Here is a 19,318-nt window from a genome sequence, read left to right on the forward strand (position 1 = left end):
CCACTAATGTAAATGCAACCTTTCGTTCATTGTTGTTATCAATAAAAGCTATTTCCAAAATATTAAACCCAGCAACCCCTATTTTATAGAAGCTAGTACAGCGTTGGTGAACCTTTTCAGCATCGAGTGATGAAATAGGAGTGCATGCACATGTGCATGCCGGAAACCAAAAGAGCAGCCACCTGGTAAAAATGTTCTTACGGTTTCCCGCGCAAGACCAACTGGTCTTCTAACTTCTGGCATCCATGAATGCAGAAAAACCAGGTGGCCAGTGTGCATGCACACGCCAGAAGCCAGAAGATTATCTTCCCAATGCATGCATGAGCACCAGGCAGCTGCTCTTCCCATTTCCGGCACTCCTGCATGTGAGAAGACCAACTAGCCAACACGCTGGAACCCGGAAGAACAGTGGGCGATGGCTCATGGGCCCAGAGAGACAGGCTCTGCATGTCTCTTTCGGCAGAGAGAAGGCTCGCAATCTGGGAGTCCTCCTGGATACGCGGTTTAGTTTAGAAGAACACCTGACGGCCATGACCAGGGGGGCCTTTTACCAGGTTCGCCTGGTACATCAGTTGCGCCCCTTCCTGGATCGGGATGCTCTGTGCACAGTCACTCATGCCCTCGTCCTTTCTCACCTGGACTACTGCAATGCTCTCTACATGAGGCTGCCCTTGAAGAGCACCCGGAGGCTTCAGCTGCTCCAGAATGTAGCCGCACGGGTTGTCATGGGGGTACCTAGGTGCTCCCATGTTACACCTTTTAGGCGGCCTGCACTGGTTGCCGGTTGTTTTCCAGGTGCGATTCAAGGTATTAATTATGACCTTTAAAGCACTCTATGGCTTAGGCCCAGGGTACCTGCGAGACCACCTACTAGCCTCCCACCATCCAGTACGATCCCACAGAGTTGGCCTCCACAGGGTGCCGTCGGCCATTCAGTGTCGGCTGGTGACCCCCAGGGGGAGAGCCTTCTCTGTGGGAGCGCCTTCCCTCTGGAATGAGCTGCCCCCGGAGCTTCGCATAACCCCTGACCTCCGGTCCTTCCGACGCTCCCTAAAAAGTTGGCTTTTCCAGCAAGCCGGCCTGGCCTGTTAATATTAACTTATTTTAAATGTATTGTCTTTTTAATTCAGTTTGGTTTTTTTGGATATGGATTTAATTTTTTTTTAACTTTTGGGATGTGTGTTTTTTAATGTTGTACGCCGCCCTGACTCCTTTTGGAGAAGGGCGGCATATAAATCCAAATAAACAAACAAACAAAACAAACACGCATGCCATAGGTTTGCCATCATGGAGCTAGTAGCTCAAAATCACTATTGCAAGCTTACCAGCTCAGCACTAGCATTATGTTTTTGGCAAACAGTCATATACCTTCCCTAAAAATGCTTTTGGTAGTTTACTGAAAATAATTTGAGTAATTCCTGAGATGTATTGCAATCAAAACATCAAAACAATATGCTAGCTACAGTAGTTTTGTTTTAGGCGACTGCTTTCATTTTATTTTATTCACTCAGAATAGAATATGTTGCTCTGACTAGCTCTGATGATAGAGAGTGGCCCTATTTTTACTGCCCCTATTTTTATAGTTTAGGTGTATACCATATTATGATGAACATGATTCATTGTACTACAAAGGGATGTACCACTGCAACAACCTTGAAGATTTTACAATTGGCTTCCTTGTATTTTTCATAAGACATCGCAATTGTGAAGAAATAACTGCCTGTCCCTAACACTGGAGTTCCTCTTCCCAATCTGCAAGGCAGAATAAAACTAGGATTACTGTGTTCACCCTTTGGATAAAACAAAAACTGAATGCAGCTGAGGGTACAAAAACCTAGCTGAAAAAACAAACTCTGAGAAATCATTGCTCTGGGACAACATTGGAATGTTTCAGCTGAAACAACTTTGTACCTTTGTAGTCCACAGAAAGGACCCTCATAATATTAGAGTCTAAGAACACAATCAGCTCCAGGATGTGCCCTGTAGATCTAATTCTTGATCTAAGCAGCATGAAAAGTAACATCGGCTTCCTCTGCTGTGCAGGAATGTTCTTTTCCTCTGTTTCAACAGACAGATGTGCAATTCAGTTCTGCAGTTCCCTCCATGTCTTGGGTGGCCAGTTCTTCTGGTCCATCTGCTATGCTGGGCTCACTAGAAAACTGTCTGTGGTTCAAACTGGGTTGCAAGAGGAGACATTGGTCACCATTGTCTGGTTCTTCTGCTAACATGCCTGAGTGCATAATGGAAGCCATGGCCAACAGCTGGATATCAGAATGAGCATTGGCGACAGTATGCCGGCGGGTGCTCCCACACTTCTCAAGGTAAGCCTCGCCTTCCTGTTCTGTCAGGGGTGCCAAGGCGGTCTCACTGACCTGTCGGGTTGCCACTGTGTGAGAAGAGATGCTTAGCCCATTGGGTTTGTAACGAGATCTGTAATACCGTTTCTCTGGAAAACAAAGGGAAAGAGACATTTTTGTTAATTGTTCACCACTGCAAGAATTGGTTTCTCCAGATTTTGTTTCTGTGAAAGGTACATTAAATATTTCTTCACAAGTTGCAACATGTGGCCAATAAGGATATTTGAAAATAAATAAAATACAAGTTATACCATTGATTATACTTAATCTCCTATACCCGTATGATGCTATGTTAGAAGGTCATGTTATGACATAGAGGAACTTATGACCCTGGAGAACTTTGACATTATTGTAATATAATATCTCCTCTTATGTTGTCTTACACTTAAAAGGTTAAGTGTGTAGTAGTAAGCTGAATTTCTATCCCAAGTCCACTGTATTTAGAAGAGGTGTCTAATAAATGTTGCATAGGTTTATAGCCTATGTTGTACATGCATTGTTTGTGACATGCATTGTGTGTAACTAATTATCCTTCTGGATATTGCCAAGAATCTAACACAATCTTTTTCTCTCCTGATGTAACTTTTCACCAGATAGAGTTCAGAATGATTATATTATGGGCAAAATTAACAGGGTAACAATTGGTGACAAAGCAAAACAAATTTATCTGTGAGAAATTTACTGCCTATTCTACACGCAGACCTAACAAAACAACTCCGCTTGAAACATTTTATTAAAACAGTAACATGTGTCAGAACAAAGTTAAAATGTTAGAACATACATATTGTATCTTCATTTTCAAGTTCCTAGAATGGAACGATCTTAGAGTGGATTGTTTTGAGAGAAGAACAGTATATTTTCAGGTTCTCTTCTATGAAAGAACATTTCAAACTCTTATTCTCAAAACCTGGGACACATAGATTTTCTCCAAGCAGTCATTTTGCACACCACTACTATGAAGCCATTTTTTCTCAACATGATACCCTTCTGGTGGATACTACCTTAGAGAAAGCTTTTGTAATCATTGATCTAGTGAGCTTCCCAATTTGAATTCATTGCCATTTCTAACAAAAGGATTGTCAAAAGGTAGGTGGAGAAAATCAGTAACGTTTTAAATATGGCTGAATTCCAATTTCCAGCAACTCCAGCTAGCAGGGGCAGTGCTAAGAGGTAATAGTAACTTTAATTCAACTGCAGCTAAACAAGAACAGATCGTTTCTTCGTGATCTGGGATAATGGAAATTCATGGATGAAAGTAGTAGATACTGCTTTCTTGCAGTTCCTTTGGCCGACAGTATTCCCTACACAGGAGGAATTCACATGGATCTAACTAGCAACTTTTAGTACATTCAATTATAAGAATGATGAGGATGGAATTACAAGTCACATATTCTAAAGTTACAGTACAAGAGCAGACTCAATTTTATTTTAGGGAAGGGAGCTGTCTAAGTGCCCCAAGGAAAAACATGTGCACATTCCATACTCTTGAAGAATTATGAACTCAGGAATTTGTTTTGAATCCTTGAACATGCATTTTTCCATGTCTGCTCGCCTCAAGCTTTTTTCATTTACAGTAAGTTATACTTTTAAATAAGGAGTCGTTTTATAGTTACTGTTGTTATTATTGGGAACTGAAAATCCTTGTATTATCATTCAGAACTCTACTGATAATTTTCTCCTCTAGTTTCTACCTGCTCCTGAAGTACAAAGCTGTACCACTTCCTTTTTCTTCCACTTCCTTATATCAAACTGTATGCCACATTAGAAACAGCTAATTCTGCTTCTGGGGAAGGTATGGCAAACTGAAGACAGTTCTGCATAGTGCAGCTGATAACCTCAGCAGACACCAAAGAACTGGTCACTAAACCAGTTCTTTAGAACCTCTCCAGATAAGGAGAAAATGGGAGATCACCCGTATATGCTTCATGACAACAGTTTTCATCAGGTTTGAGTACTGGGAGACAAAGAGATCAGCCATCTTGCTCAGAAGTGAAGCCTTTTAAAGGACACTAAGTTTGCAAACCCCACTTTCTCAATTATGAGGAAAGGGAGGTGCTACCAGTGGCTATCATCAATCCCGATTGATCCATAGACTGAGAGAAATTGTTGCAGCCATGCCTCTACTCCTTCTGCCCAGTTTCCTCTCAGTCTATGGTCCAAATAGGATAGTAGTTCCTTAGCTGTTGCTAGTTAGAGATCTCTATACTAAACTGTAGGCTCATTTTGGCTAATTCGACCTCCTTCTAAATTCATTTAATGGCTTTGAGTATTGCTGTCAGTGTTGGGGTTCGTCGCCGTCTCATGGGGGTTGCCAGATCATGATCGGCCTGATCCGGAGGGCCTACAGTCGAGGACTCAACTGTGGAAATTGAGGTGAGGGTGACTGCTTTGTTAACTGTTCCTAGGCTCGCGCAGCTGTGGCCCCGGGGTGCAGGAAAAGCCGCGGCTTATTTAAAAGTAATTCCCCTGACAGCTCTCTCCTTCCCTTGCAGCGAACCTGCAGTCACCACCAAAGCATTTTCTCGGGACGCCGGAGATCACAGCAGCGCAGATCATCTTAGGGAGCTCCTGACAATAGCAACAACAGATTGAGTGTCCAGGCGTTGAAATTCCCGGCTGCGCCGCTCACCATTCTAGCATGGTGGATAGCTGTTATTCTAGCCAGTGGCCATTTTGAAGCCTTCTCAAAGTGCGGTGGCCATTTTATATGGGCCACAAGGCTTGTAAATTGCATTGAGATTGCCAAGGCATTATTCTAATTTTCGGCTGCAATTTTAATGGGGAAGGAGGACCTAGTTCAGCGGATTCCCGCTGCGTTATTAGTGGAGCACCTTGGTTTTCTTAAGGACATAGAACAGTGATAGGATGGCATCCAGACAGAAGAAGACAGCTGCACCTCAGGGCTCTGAGGTAACAGCCTCTGGGTCTAAGTCTAGGGCAGTGACAGCGAGGCCCACGGCAGCGCAAAGACCATCAAAGGCCATGCTCCAAGATGAGCAGTGGAGGCAATGGGCCTTGGAAAAAAGAGTAGCCAGGGCAGAATGACTGCTGGACAATCTAGAGTATGGTATTGGTCCTCTCTCCAGGGCATCTAGCCCGGTGTCTTCCTTGGCCCCCTCCCTGAGCAGAGACGGTAGAAGTTTTAGGATGGACGTTTCCCCTTCTCCTTCCGTTTCTCCCAGGGCCATTAGGGGAGTCATGGGGAATCCCATGGAGGGGACTTCCAGAGATTTTGATTCTACATCCCACCCTCAACCTGAGTCTCCTGGTGTAGAGGATATGGGTGATGAATATGAGGAATTACAAAACTTGCCTCCCAATATTCAAAGACTTATTGCCTCAGCCATCTTGCATGGAATTGCCTCAGGCATGAAACAACAACATGGCAAGGATCCAGTCCTAAAGAAGGCTCAACCTCCCTTGATCCTGCGGGCCGCAGGGAAGAAGGTCTCAGTCTCTGCTCTTCCCCCTGGAGAGGGAGCCTCGGCTCTGCCTCCTGAAGAGGGAGATGCCCCTGGTTCCCCTTCCCTAGCTAGTGAGGGGTCGGTGTCTGGGGAGGAGCCTGTGCGCGGCCTAGTGATATCCGATGATGACACTGTGAAGTTGCCAAAAACTGGGGGACACACGGTGATTTGGACTGTAATAGATCTCTTCTCCAAACAGGCACACTTCATACCCTGTAGAGGACTATCCTTGGCTCACAAGCTGGCTAAACTGCTCATGAAGCATATCTACCTTGCATGGAGTACCTTGAAGAATTAACTCAGAAGCAGAAGCAAGAGAAGATAAGTACTGGTGGAAATTCCCTTGCCCTAGTCCAAAGCCCCAGATGGAATCCCAAGGGAGTTCAAAAGAGCAACAGAGGGGAGATTTTTACCAAGCCACACTTGCTGATGAGGGGCCATCATGCTGCTCAAGCAGAGAGGCCGCCCCATCAAAGAGCACATCTGTGAATTGATGACCTCAGCCAGAGGGGAGGGGGCACAGGGGTAAAGGTCAGATGCCATTAAGTGTAATTTAGTTTCACCTATCTGTGAAGTTTCCAAGAGTTGCCCTAATTAATTTATGAGCCCCGAGACAAGGTTCAAAAAAACCCCATTCATTTATTAGGACTAACATCTTGGCACGGACTTCTGTGTAGCTGAAACTAAATCACACTTAATGGCATCTGACCTTTACCCCTGTGCCCCCTCCCCTCTGGCTGAGGTCATCAATCACATTCTCCATCATGTGGCTTGGATATTAACTCCTGTTCCTTCTTTTTAATCTCTGCTTCTAGTTCCCTACGTTTCTTTTCTTGTTCGTATCTATGGATGTTATTCAAATTCATTAAAACACCCCTCATGTATGCCTTACTTGCATCCCAAACCATATCCATAGGTGTCCCTTTACACATATTAAAAACAAAGAGATAATAAGAACTCTTTACTACTATTTGGAACTCATTACGGGCTGTGAATGAATATAATTCACAGCCTTTGAAATAAAAAGAGGGTTTTTGGATTTAATCGTGTGCATTTTACTGTATCAGGAAGCCTAAGTCAGAACATTTACTAAAGCATCTCTTCTACATTCATAGAGACAGGGTACAGGTAGTCCTCAACTTGCAACAGTTCATTTAGTGATGGTTGAAAGTTACAAGAGCAAAAAAGTGACATAACTATTTTTCACATGCCCATCGCAACCGCCCCTTGTCGTGGGATCAAAATTCAAAGAATTGCAAAGAATTCGTGTTTATGATAGTTGTGTCATGTGATCAACTTTTGTGAACTTCTGATAATCAAAGTCAACCGGGAATCCAGATTCACTTTACAATCATGTTACTTAACACTTAACAACTGCAGTGATTCACATTTTAACAACTGTGGCAAGAAAGATTGTAAAATGGGGCAAAACACTCATAACAACTGTATCACTTAGCAATGTGAATTTTTGGCTCAATTATGGTCATAGGTCAAAGAGTACCTATAGTGTAGCAGTGCAAATGCTGGACTGGCATTGGGGAGATTCAACCTCCAGTCCACACTCAGCATTTGAATTTCACTAGATGAATTTGGATCAGTCACTCACTATCAACCTAACCTGCCTCACAGGGTTGTAGAGGAAAGGAGAAAGAGATGCTGTGTATGCTGGTATCCTCACACTACTTCATACCACTCTGAAAACATTTCCAATACACCTATACGTTTTTTGTTTTTTTTAGGAAGTGGAGACACCACAGAGAAAAGCATGACATTGATAAAATTCAACTTGCTTTTTTCTCCAGCAGACATCTCCCCTGATAGGTCTGCTCAATAGAAACACTACATCCCAAATAGCTGCTGCAACATTTATTATTGCAGCAAGGGAAGAGTTCAGAAATGGCTCACCACATTTTATAGCACAATACACTTTCACAAGACTAAGCATTAAAAGATCATCTATGGGGGAGAGAAATCATAGCTAGCTTGCTGTGTCACCAAGACAGAGGTACTAAATAAGCATAAAGCCCCAAATTTCAGAGATAGAGTGATATTTCATTTTAAAGCTTCTATCAAATTAGCTAGCTATAGGTCAGGGGTGTCCAAACTTGGGAACTTTAAGACTTGTGGACTTCAACTCCCAGAATTCTGGGAGTTGAAGTCCACAAGTCTTAAAGTTCCCAAGTTTGGACACCCCTGCTATAGGTTAAGGCACCAGGCTAACCTCATGAATTCTAGTCCCGCCTAGATATCTGGGTGGCTTTTTGAGCCACTCAGTCTCTCTTAACCCAATTCACCTTACGGGATTATTGTTGTGAAAAATATAGGAAGAGGAAGGAATATTAGGTATGTTTGCCACCTTGAGTTAATGATAAAAAATAATAAAGGTGGAATTTGAAAAAGAAATCTCATCTAACCTTTCTAAATAGTTCTTCCTTAGTTTTCATACATGTAAATTGTAATGGATTTACTTCCAAACAATTCATATCTGATCTGAACTCAGCTAATAGCTTATTCTTCCATTGGTAATGGTTATTAAGGAAACACTGAATTAACCTATTTTGTCTCAATATTATCCAAATTGGGAGCAAATATTAGCAGTTAAGCTTCCATCATTTAAAGCTCTCTTCTTTTTATTCCAACTCATAATACAAAACACCGAAACAAGTCCTTTAAAGACGCAATGCGTGCTGGCAGGGGAGCAGAGGTCGACCCTGAGGCCACTCACTTGTGGGGTGCCACAGGGGTCGGTCCTCTCGCCTCTCCTGTTCAACACGTATATGAAGCCGCTGGGTGAGATCATTCGTGGTTTTGGGGTTGAGTATCATCTGTACGCTGATGATACTCAGCTGTACATCTCTACCCTGAACCCCCCCAACGAGGCTGTCGAAGTGATGTCCCGGTGCCTGGAGGCCGTACGGGTCTGGATGGGAAGCAACAGGCTCAAACTCAACCCCTCCAAGACGGAGTGGCTATGGTTACCGGCGCCCCGGTTCAACCAGTGGGTTCCATCTCTGGCCATCAGGGGCGAACAACTGGCCCCTGTGGAACGGGCGCGCAATTTGGGCGTCCTCCTAGATGCCCGGCTGTCGATGGATGACCATGTGACAGCCGTGGCAAGGGGGGCGTTCCACGAGGTTCGCCAATTGTGTTCCCTATTGGATCGGGACGCCCTCCACACAGTCACTCACAGTCACTTGCGGGACGCCTGGACTATTGCAATGCTCTCTATATGAGGCTCCCCTTGAGATGCACCCAAAGGCTGCAGCTGGTCCAGAATGCGGCTGCGCGGGCAATCATGGGAAGTAACAGGTACTCCCACATAACACCTCTCCTGCGCGAGCTGCACTGGCTACCTGTGGCTTTTCGGGTGTGTTTCAAGGTGTTGACTATCACCTTTAAAGCGCTCCATGGCACAGGACCTAGCTATTTGCGGGATCACATCCTGCCCCACACATCCCTGCGACCAATTCGCTCTCACAGAGAGGGACTCCTCCGGGTGCGGTCCACTAAGCAATGCCAGCGGGCGACGCCCAGGAGTAGGGCCTTCTCTGTGATGGGCCCGACCCTCTGGAATGATCTCCCCCCCCCCCCGACATCAGAACTACCACCGATCTCCGCTCCTTCCACAAGAAACTCAAGACCCACCTGTTCCAATTAGCTGGCCTGGCCCAATCGTAGTTTTAATCTTCAATCCTCCTGGCCGGTATTTTAAATTTCTGGGGGTAGACTTTTTAAGCTGTTTTTTAATTTTTACTATTATGGTACAGAATCTATATTTAATTTGTTTTAAGGGGTTTCTAATATATTTTTATTGTGTATACGGTATTTTAGCTTCTGTCTGTACACTGCCCCGAGTCCCTTCGGGGAGAGGGGGCGGTCTATAAATTTAATAAAATAAATAATAAATAAAATAAATAAAGAGAAAAAAATAGATGCTGAACTAGATGCCATCTTTTATCTGACAAACAAGAATTATATAGTCAGAAAGTCCATTCAAATTTGGTCACAAATCGTGCTGCTGTGAAGCAGTACTTTGTAAATTCCATGCATACTTTCATTTGTGCTGGAAACTCAACCCTGTACATTGTTTCAAACTGCAAGGATCAACCCAGAGAGAACACCGGTCTTAAATGATAGGAGTAGTCCCACAGCAAGTTCTTTTATAGGCCAATGAATTTCTGCTTGGGTAACATTTATAGTTATTTATTTCTTCAGTAACACAGGGAGAAGGAGAGGTCTCTTTTTCCCTTTAACTAGGGTCTAAGGACTCCTAACAGCAGCAGCTTTCCCAGGATAACTAAAACTTTCTCTTAAAAGAAAAATAGCCAAGGTGAGAGGGACCCTTTTCTTTATAGACCAGAGGCAGATGGCTAAGATTAAGAGGACCTGAAACCTCTTGGCCTGTTGACTAGTCATTATAATGTTTGGAGGAAATAATATTTTTCTCTGCTACTTTTTATAACTGACAATCTCAGTCTGAATTGTGAAGTGAAACTTGTAACTAAACCTTATTTTCAAAGCTGTCTCTCTATTGTGTCTTAATACAAAACAGTTATAACAAGCACCATCCATCTCCTTGGGATATTTTAAAAGCTGTCTCCAATAAGGCTGATAGATTACGTTTCTGCCAGGGGATATGGTTCGTTCGCGCTCTCTCTCTCTCTCTCTCTCTCTCTCTCTCTCTCTCTCTCTCTCTCTCTCTCTCTCTCTCTCTCTCTCTCTCTCTCTCTCTCCCTCCCTCCCTCCCTCCCTCCGTGTGTGTGTGTGTGTGTGTGTGTGTGTATGAGATTCTTATAATTGCCACTGTCATGTATATCATTCCTCTTCCAGAGATTTCAGCTGAAAATCCATGCTATCTACACAGTTATGCTAAAAATCATTGCATCAGTAATGCTACATTTTTATATTCTTTCACTGAAACTATTGTGGTCTTTCAGCCCTAACTTATTACTGAAATAATGGGCAAAAGGTGGAAGAGGAATTGCAATGAGCAGTTTTAACTGGATTAGGAAAATCTGAGCAATGCCATCCTCGGAGCCTGCACTACCACAGAAGAAGCAAAAAAAATTATTGATGAGTCAATCAGATTAAGTAGTGCTTACTGAGGTCATTCTGTCTGGAGAACACCTACTTGCATCAATGGATATTAATTAGAGGGCAGGCTACGCCCACTCCAGCTCAGCAAAGGCAAAAATGTTGCGATACATCACGTGACACAATCAAATTTGACACCCAGGCTTTAGATACATACTAGAGAATTGCATTCTCCAGTTGACTGATAAGTTGGAGATCAGATGGTCCAGAATTTCCAAGAATACAGCTGTTTGGGTGCCCAGTTGAAAAGGCTGATTAACTGATATCTTGTGGACCCTGGGTGGGCGGATCCGAGGTTTATTACAAAAGAATGCAGAAAGTATGAAAGAAACACAAAATGGTAGAAACACTAAGAGAGAAAAGGGAAAATTAACAATCTCATTTAGAAATGTAAGCTCTCATGTTTTGCAAGTTATCTGCTTTAAATAGCTGCAAATATTTATCTCAAATCAAATGAATCATAAGATCTAACAAATAGATTATCTATCTAGTTTGTGATTTCACTATTAACAGTTATATTTAGCAATCATTTCTCTCTTGTCAACTCATTGTTTCCAAAAAGTCATTCCAATCTGGAGCAATAACTATAAAAAGCAGTTGGGGGGAGGGGGTGCATTCAAAAAGTGCTATGGTGGCCAGACAGGAATAGTCAGGAGAAAACAAACACTGCAGGCTTTGTTCCGTAGTCCTGTTTACTACAGCTAGCCACCATGAATATTTTCTGCAACAAACACTACAAACCGCTATAGCAAATTGAAAGAAAAAATGAACTGAGTTCATATCAGCTGATAAGCCATTAGCAACAAATGCCTATTATTGTTTTTTAATCTTCCCAACAGAAATACCATGGTCAGATTCCACTCTAAATCAACCAATAAATATAAATGTGTTGCACAATTACTATTATACAAACTGAAGAATGACCAGACGCTCCTTCGATCTCATGCTCAGCTACTGCCAGTATAATTAAGCTCACCTCACTACTCTCTTGAACTGCTGCAGTGGAGACCATCCCATTTTTAAATTCTTCTCCAGAAACTACAATATACTTAACTGGTCATTTAGAGATTGGCATCTATGAAAGTGTTACTGTTAGATATCCATACTAGCGACAATGGTTTCCACCAAGAACCTCTGTTCCGGCGGGAACAGAGGTTTAATCCTATTGGTCGAAAGGTCTGAAAGCTCCCTATAAAAGGGCTGCTGTCAGACTCAACCTTCGTTGGATTGTTCTTACTTGTTGTGCTATAATAAAGAGCTGTTGTTACAGTTCAAGCCTGTGTGTGCCTATCCATTACCCAATCCAACAGTTACAGTGTTTGAGAAAAGAAAACACCCAGAGTTCAGGTAGACAGTATTTTCTGATTTGGTCTGTCCCAAAATGCCTCCTTAATAGAAAGTAAATTATTCCTCCCCTGATGATTTTTTAAAAATCATCTAAGTAGACGCTACTGCACTTTGCAAAGAAGAATGATACCACGAGTTTGTATTTCATTTTGCATCATTCTAGTTTGCAGATAAATCTTTTTTTAATTGAAAAAAGCAGGAAATTATTCTAGTGGTGATCAAGGAAGGTATGCATATACCGTACCCATTGCACAGATTGCCTTTCCAGGCCTTGAAGCGACGAAAAATTACCTATATCTATATTGTTTAACACTGATTTATTTTACAGTAATGAGAAGAGAGCATGCCAATAATTATATTGCTCCAATTAGTTTGCTGGTTTAAATTTTTGTACATTTGCTACTACACAACAGATATATAGTGCCTATGTATACAATTATACTATTGTTTACCACTTCATTTCAGAAGTCGAATAAATGCAGTATGAAATTACAACAGCAAGAACTTAAAAACACATCTGAAAAGCAGGAATCGCAAATACATCTGAACTCAACTCACAGACCAGAGAAAATATAAAAATAAAAAATTGCTGAGTGGCTAGAACGGAAATTAATAGAACCGGAAAATTGGGAAGTCAATGAAACAGATGAGATGTTACAACAAAGGAAAAAGGGTTTTCTGCAAAAAATGTAGGAAATATTTCCTAAGATGCCCAAGGGAAATGGGCATGTTTTCCACAGTTCAAATATTTATTATTTATTTATTCAATGTGTATGGCTGCCCATCTCACCTAAGTGATCTCACAACAGTTGGTATACAAGCCAAACTGAATGCTATGCCACGGATTCCTGCCACATGACCTTTTAGTTGTTGCTGAGTAGTCATTCATTTGCATCCACTGTTTTGTGACATAATGAACATCCTGTTTCTTCAAAACTATTACTCAGTAACTGAGTTCCCCTAAGCACATGCTTATGTCATCATCTAGTCACCCTATCTTCTGTCAACTTATTTTGAAGCTTAAGAATCTTCTCCAATGACTGTGGCTGTGGCTACCGGCACCTCGGTTCAGCCAGCTGATTCCATCGCTGGCCATAGGGGGCGAACAATTGCCCCCTGTGGAACGGGCGCGCAATTTGGGCGTCCTCCTTGATGCCCGGCTGTCAATGGATGACCATGTGGCAGCCGTGGCGAGGGGGGCGTTCCACCAGGTTCGCCTGGTGCGCCAATTGCGCCCCCTACTGGACCGGGATGCCCTACGCATGGTCACTCATGCGCTGGTGACGTCCCGCCTGGATTACTGCAACGCTCTCTACATGGGGCTGCCCTTGGGACGCGCCCAGAGACTGCAGTTAGTTCAGAACGCAGCCACGCGGGCTGTGATGGGGAGTACGAGGTACTCCCACGTAACACCTCTCCTGCGCGAGCTGCACTGGCTACCTGTGGTTTTTCGGGTGCGTTTCAAGGTGCTGATTACCATCTTTAAAGCGCTCCATGGCACGGGACCTAGTTACTTGCGGGATCGCATCCTCCCACATACATCCCTGCGGCCAATTCGCTCACACAGGGAGGGACTTCTCCTGGTGCCGTCCACTAGGCAATGCCAACGGGCGACACCAAGGAGTAGGGCCTTCTCTGTGATGGGCCCAACCCTCTGGAATGACCTCCCCCCCCGACATTAGAACCACTTCTGACCTCCGCTCCTTCCAGCAAAAATTGAAGACTCACCTGTTCCGATTAGCAGGCCTGGCATAATTACAATCTGTCCCTCCTGGCAAATGTATTATTATCTGGCTATCTTAGGGGTTTTTTTAATTTGTTGTGTCTGTTTTAGGGATTTAAAACTTATATTTATATTAGCTTTGTACAGTTCTTTTAATTGCATTTTAACCTCCTCCAAACTGTACATATTTCACTTTTTTATTGTATTTTGTGATATTCTCTATGGACTGTACACCGCCCAGAGTCCCTTCTGGGAGAGGGGGCGGTCTAGAAGCACCAAATATAAATAAAATAAATAAGACTCTTGCTTTTGCATTAGGTAATATTTAAACTTTAGTTCCATTGTTAAGGTTTCCACTGAACAGTCTGATATCATCAGCATCCCAAAATCTATTATTGCTTCTCCCAGCAATTTTGATTGAATTTCCTTCTACTACAGCATTTTTCATGACATGTTCTGCATATAAATTAAACATTCACTGTCACATTATTTATATGATGTACTCCTTTCCCTATTTTGAACCATTTAGTTGCCCCTTTTCTATTTTAACTGTTGCTCTCTAGTCATCAATTATTGGAAATAATGAATACACCTTAGATGTCAGGCACATCTTTCCTTATGTTGCGACTCAAGTAAACATGACCCATGGAATGTTTATGGTCTGGCCTTGTGAGAACACTGTATATGACACCATCCATCATTATAAGTCTGTGACATTTTCATCCAAAATGCACTGAACTATTTCAAAATGAAAAGTACTTGATATTTTTCTTCAATATCCAATAGGTGGAGATATTGTTCAACTGTCAACAATTATGCTGAACAGAGACTGTGTGCATTAACTTTAAGGGCCTAAGGATGTCTCAACCATTAATCTATTCCAGCAGCATTTAGGATTAGAAAAACATGTTTCTTGATATAATATTCAGCATTTCTGCCCACCCATTCCGGTTCAATGGTTTAAAGTTTATATGGAGAGAGGATGATGAACTTCGTATAAAATTTCTTTTAGGAAATACTGTCTGGGAGCCGTGAAGCATAATGTGCTCCATTCAAGTGTCTAATTAGGTCCTAAAATCCACTGAAATGATAACGTTTTCTAGCTCCAATTTCACTTTTAAGTCTTAAGCAACTCTTAACATTTCACTGCGATTTCATACATCACAGCATTATTCAAGGGATCAAACTTCACATCTTCTGTTTCCCATTCACATATTTAATTGCTATTTAGAGAGCAAGAAAAATGCAAGAGATTCTGCTAAGCTAACCTTTGGTCACTTGCTAAAAATATACATCCATCAAATATTTATTTATTTTTTAAAAACCTAGTAACCATTGCCCACAAGATGCTATAGGATGCTTAATTTTTTCAAGATCAATAAATGTTGATCCCAACATCCAAATCTTCAAAATTATAGCTTCCCTTTAAACACCAAAATCATTTTAGTCATTTTTCCCATCCTTTATTCATCCATTTAAATAAAGGGAATCAACTGCTAATTGAGTTCAGGGAAGCATTTTTAGTTGCTGCCAAATTCAGATCAATCCAAAAATAGGTACGTTCTGTTTTCCTTTCATCTTGAAACATAACAAGATGGAAGACCTTCATGAAACTGTAAAACATTGGGCTAGATAGTGTATGAGACGGTAATTATCAAAACAAGACAGGAATGATGGTTTATGTAATTCTTATACTCCTCACTCTCATTGGAAGTCAAGGTAAAATCAAAAGTTAGCAATAAAAAGCATACATCTCTATGATCCTAACTCATTTACAGGGACACCCTTGAGTTTCCTGATGCTTGTACTGGGATGAGAGTGTGCTCAGGCATTAGTTCATCTTGTGATAAAGGGTGATTTGTGACTTGCCATTTTCACCACAGCAGCTGTTTTGAGAACAAGCAGCCTTCCATATCAGCCACTGTGTAAATTTCAAATGAGACTCAAAAAATTGCCTACTTCTGCTCTATCCCTAAAGGCATAATTTCAGTATTTCTATACAGCTGTCAACTCCAAATGCAGGACTACAGCTGGCAAAGCACCAAGGATATTCTGAATGTATACAGGCAAAGCATAGCAGGGGCCCACATGTTCTCTAAATGGAGGACCAAATGTAAGTATTCTGAATGTATAATTTTTTGAAGGTCATGGAGTATATAAAATGTGTTTTATGACAATAAACCCTGGTTTAAGTATTCTGAATGTATGATTCTTTGAAGGTCATGGAGTATATAAAATGTGTTTTATGACAATAAACCCTGGTTTTATTGGTAGATAGGAAGATAGCAGAATGCTTTCACAAGAGGCACATGGCCACCTCAAGTAAACAATTTCACTATTACTCAAGTCCTGTACACTTTGTATTATTTTTCTTCTCAAGGAGAAGGGTCACAATTGTATTAGCTGTAAACAGTGCACTGATTATATTTTTACTGTGACAGGAACATCTCGTTTATTGAAGTCATGAATTTACAGCTGCTCAGTTTTACAAACTATTCTGAAGTGGTGTTAATGCCAAGACCTAGTAGGAAGCCCAGAAGTCTGCTTGACTAAAGACATCAAGGATATAGGCATACAAAAGCAACAACTCAATACTGGGAGCTAAGAATCCATAAGTAGAGACCTAACTCCTGCATAAAATAGGAAACTTTGGTTTCAAATCGGACTTAAGAGATTGACAAAGAAACAGAACGATCAGGTTAACCTTGGATAGATTGGAAGCAATTTACATTCTCTCCACTGAACAAATGACATATCAAATCATATTAAAATAAATCTACAGACTATGCTCCCTTAATTGTGAAAATCCGTTAAAGAAAACCACATGCTTTGTGACTAAATCCCAATTTTAGCTATTTTCATTGAAATAATCTCAGACAAGACGGGAACAATCTGTGCCCAAAATCATACAGAACCACTACATTAATCTGACTTTATTCAATTTACAGTCATTTCCTTGCCCACAATGTAGCACTATGCACTGGGAGGAGCAGTCCACAGCAATCATGATTTAATGTAACCCACAAGATAATTTTTTTCTAACAATCAAATAAGCTATTCTGAGGAGATGGAGAGGAATCTGTGGGAACAAGGGGTAGGCATACAAAACAGGAAAGACACTTAATGATTAGGTAAGCTCATTAAAAAGCCAAAGGAAAACAACTCAGCTAAAAATAGTATTTATTTTTGTAAATCAGATTTTAACTAGCTTTTAAACATTTGCAAATGACTGTCTTATTATCATTCAGTTAGACATAGAAAAAGAAAATGAAGGGTTTTTTTTTGGCATGTACACAAATTAAATGCAAGTTTGTATTGATTAGTATCTGCACAGGAATAATTTAAGCTTTCACTCTCAGTTTCTGTGTATCATCCAGCATTGAGTATTGATTGCACATCCTTGACTATGGATGGCTTATAGCCAATTTGTAAATGGCAGGTATCTCATACACACACACACACACACACACACTTTTTCTTTACCTATGGTATTGCCTCTGGCTAAACATGTTTTGCAGGGTTTTATAACGTAATCAAATGAAGCAATACTCAAATGTGAGCAAAAAAATTGTATACTATGTTTTTGTGGACTCTTTTTGTTGCAGACAAAAGAAATTCTCTTCTGATTCCATGGATTCTCTAGTTACCCTGGACCCAAATATCAGGACTTTCAATACTTTACATCTTACCCAGGGCACAGGTACCGCCAGGGAAGCAATGTTCTTCACACAAACCAAGGTATGGGGAAACTACCAGTTTTACAAGTTCTTCTAGTTGTATAAATGCCTTAGTGGGACCTGTAGGTTCATGGACTCCCTGAAACATAAACAAAATATACCTATTGTCAAATACCTGGGGTATGCAAATCAACACATTTTATTTGTCCATTTTTATCTTTCTAATTGACTGAAGAAAAGAAACGTAATTATGTATTCGATTATGGTGTAGACATTATAAGTTATATCATTTTTATAGCACTATTTCTCAATATCAACCAATATGTTGGCTGGGGAATTCTGGGAACTGAAGTCTATGTATCTTCAAGTGAAAAAGTTGAAGGTTGAGAAACACTGTTCTACAATACCCCACTGAATGCTCTCAACAGCCAGCTCAAGCAAACCATTCCAACAAGTCAAGGAATATAACCAAATTAACTCTCCCCAGGACTTGTGACCAAATTGTAAAGTGATGGATGTTTTAATTCTCTTGCAAATTATTCCAGCAACTTAAGACAGCATTCCTGGTGTTTCCTCTTTTTCTTTCTCCCAATATCAGAATTGTAACTAGGGAACATTGGCAAGGTGGGAGGCTGGTCAGAATTATCAGAGTTGTAATTGGGGGGTGGGGAATGAGAAGAAGGCAAACATTCATGCCCGGAGCTCATGAATGAGCTTGTTTTAAATGGTAATTTAAAACAAGCAAACAAAACAAAAAACTATTATCCTTGAAACAGTCACTGAAACCCGTAAATTGCAACATTAAATTTAATTTCATTATTCAGAAAACCAGATTTTAGATAACTCAAACTTTATCAATGAAAGACTGATGTCAGAAATCCAGCCCTCTTAATTGAAAATACCTTGCCCAACACACATGATTAAGGCTGGATCATGTTGATTTTTTCCATAAGAGTCATGCTTACAGCATGAGACTAGAGACATTTGGGCAGACAGGCATATCATCAATATCTTTCTGTGAGACATACCCCAGTGATATAGGGAACCAATATTTGCGGGTCCAGGCCAAAGGCAATTCTCTGCTTCATAAACTGTTTGGAAAGTAGTAATTTCACTCTTACAGTATGTCTAATGACAGGGGTGTGCAATACATTTGGATATCAGTACAATACATTTCAATGTTGCTAATGTTAAAACAGGTTAAAAACTTTAATCTAATGTTAAAATAGGCTGTTCCAACATCACTACGCTTCTAGTGAAAGGTTGGAACAGGATATTTTGAGGCAAAATATTTCAGCCTTGAAATGTTTGCCCATCACAAACGAGAGGTGGAAATAAAACCATTCCCCACCTGTAAAATCAGCAGCATCTGGATAATGGAGGGTGGAAGGTTACTTTGGACCAGAGGAAGAATCTCATCCAACTTTACTCTTAATAAGACCAAGTCTCGGAAGCCAAGCAAGGAAATCTGACGAATTGTCAATTCTTGACCCTATACACACACACAGAGAAAAATGGCATCCATTGGCATTGGAATATGGTTCAATCCTATTTGCAAACTGAACCCTAGGTTTTAGGACAGTAATGCAATACAATATTGTAAAAGAATTGGAGAACAACTTGGTAACATGAACATAAACTGACAGAGGAATTATA

The 19,318-nt window shown here is 41.2% G+C and overlaps 1 protein-coding gene across 4 annotated transcripts in view; it reads right to left on the minus strand.

Moving 5' to 3' along the window:
• PRR5L (proline rich 5 like) overlaps positions 1-19,318 on the minus strand; it is a 72,758-nt gene that overhangs the window by 639 nt on the left and 52,801 nt on the right. For all 4 annotated transcript variants that reach the window (XM_081936355.1, XM_081936354.1, XM_081936357.1 and 1 more), the window contains 3 exons: positions 19,014-19,154; positions 17,675-17,801; positions 1-2,446 (listed from right to left, as the gene is read on the minus strand). The exon at positions 1-2,446 is cut by the window's left edge and continues 639 nt beyond it. In XM_081936355.1, coding sequence (XP_081792481.1) covers positions 2,064-2,446; positions 17,675-17,801; positions 19,014-19,154 — 651 coding nt within the window. In that variant the 3' untranslated portion in view covers positions 1-2,063. The remainder of the gene's footprint in view (positions 2,447-17,674; positions 17,802-19,013; positions 19,155-19,318) is intronic.

Source organism: Natrix helvetica, assembly GCF_964273705.1.
Source record: "Natrix helvetica genome assembly, chromosome: 1".
Taxonomy (NCBI): Eukaryota; Metazoa; Chordata; class Lepidosauria; order Squamata; family Natricidae; genus Natrix; species Natrix helvetica.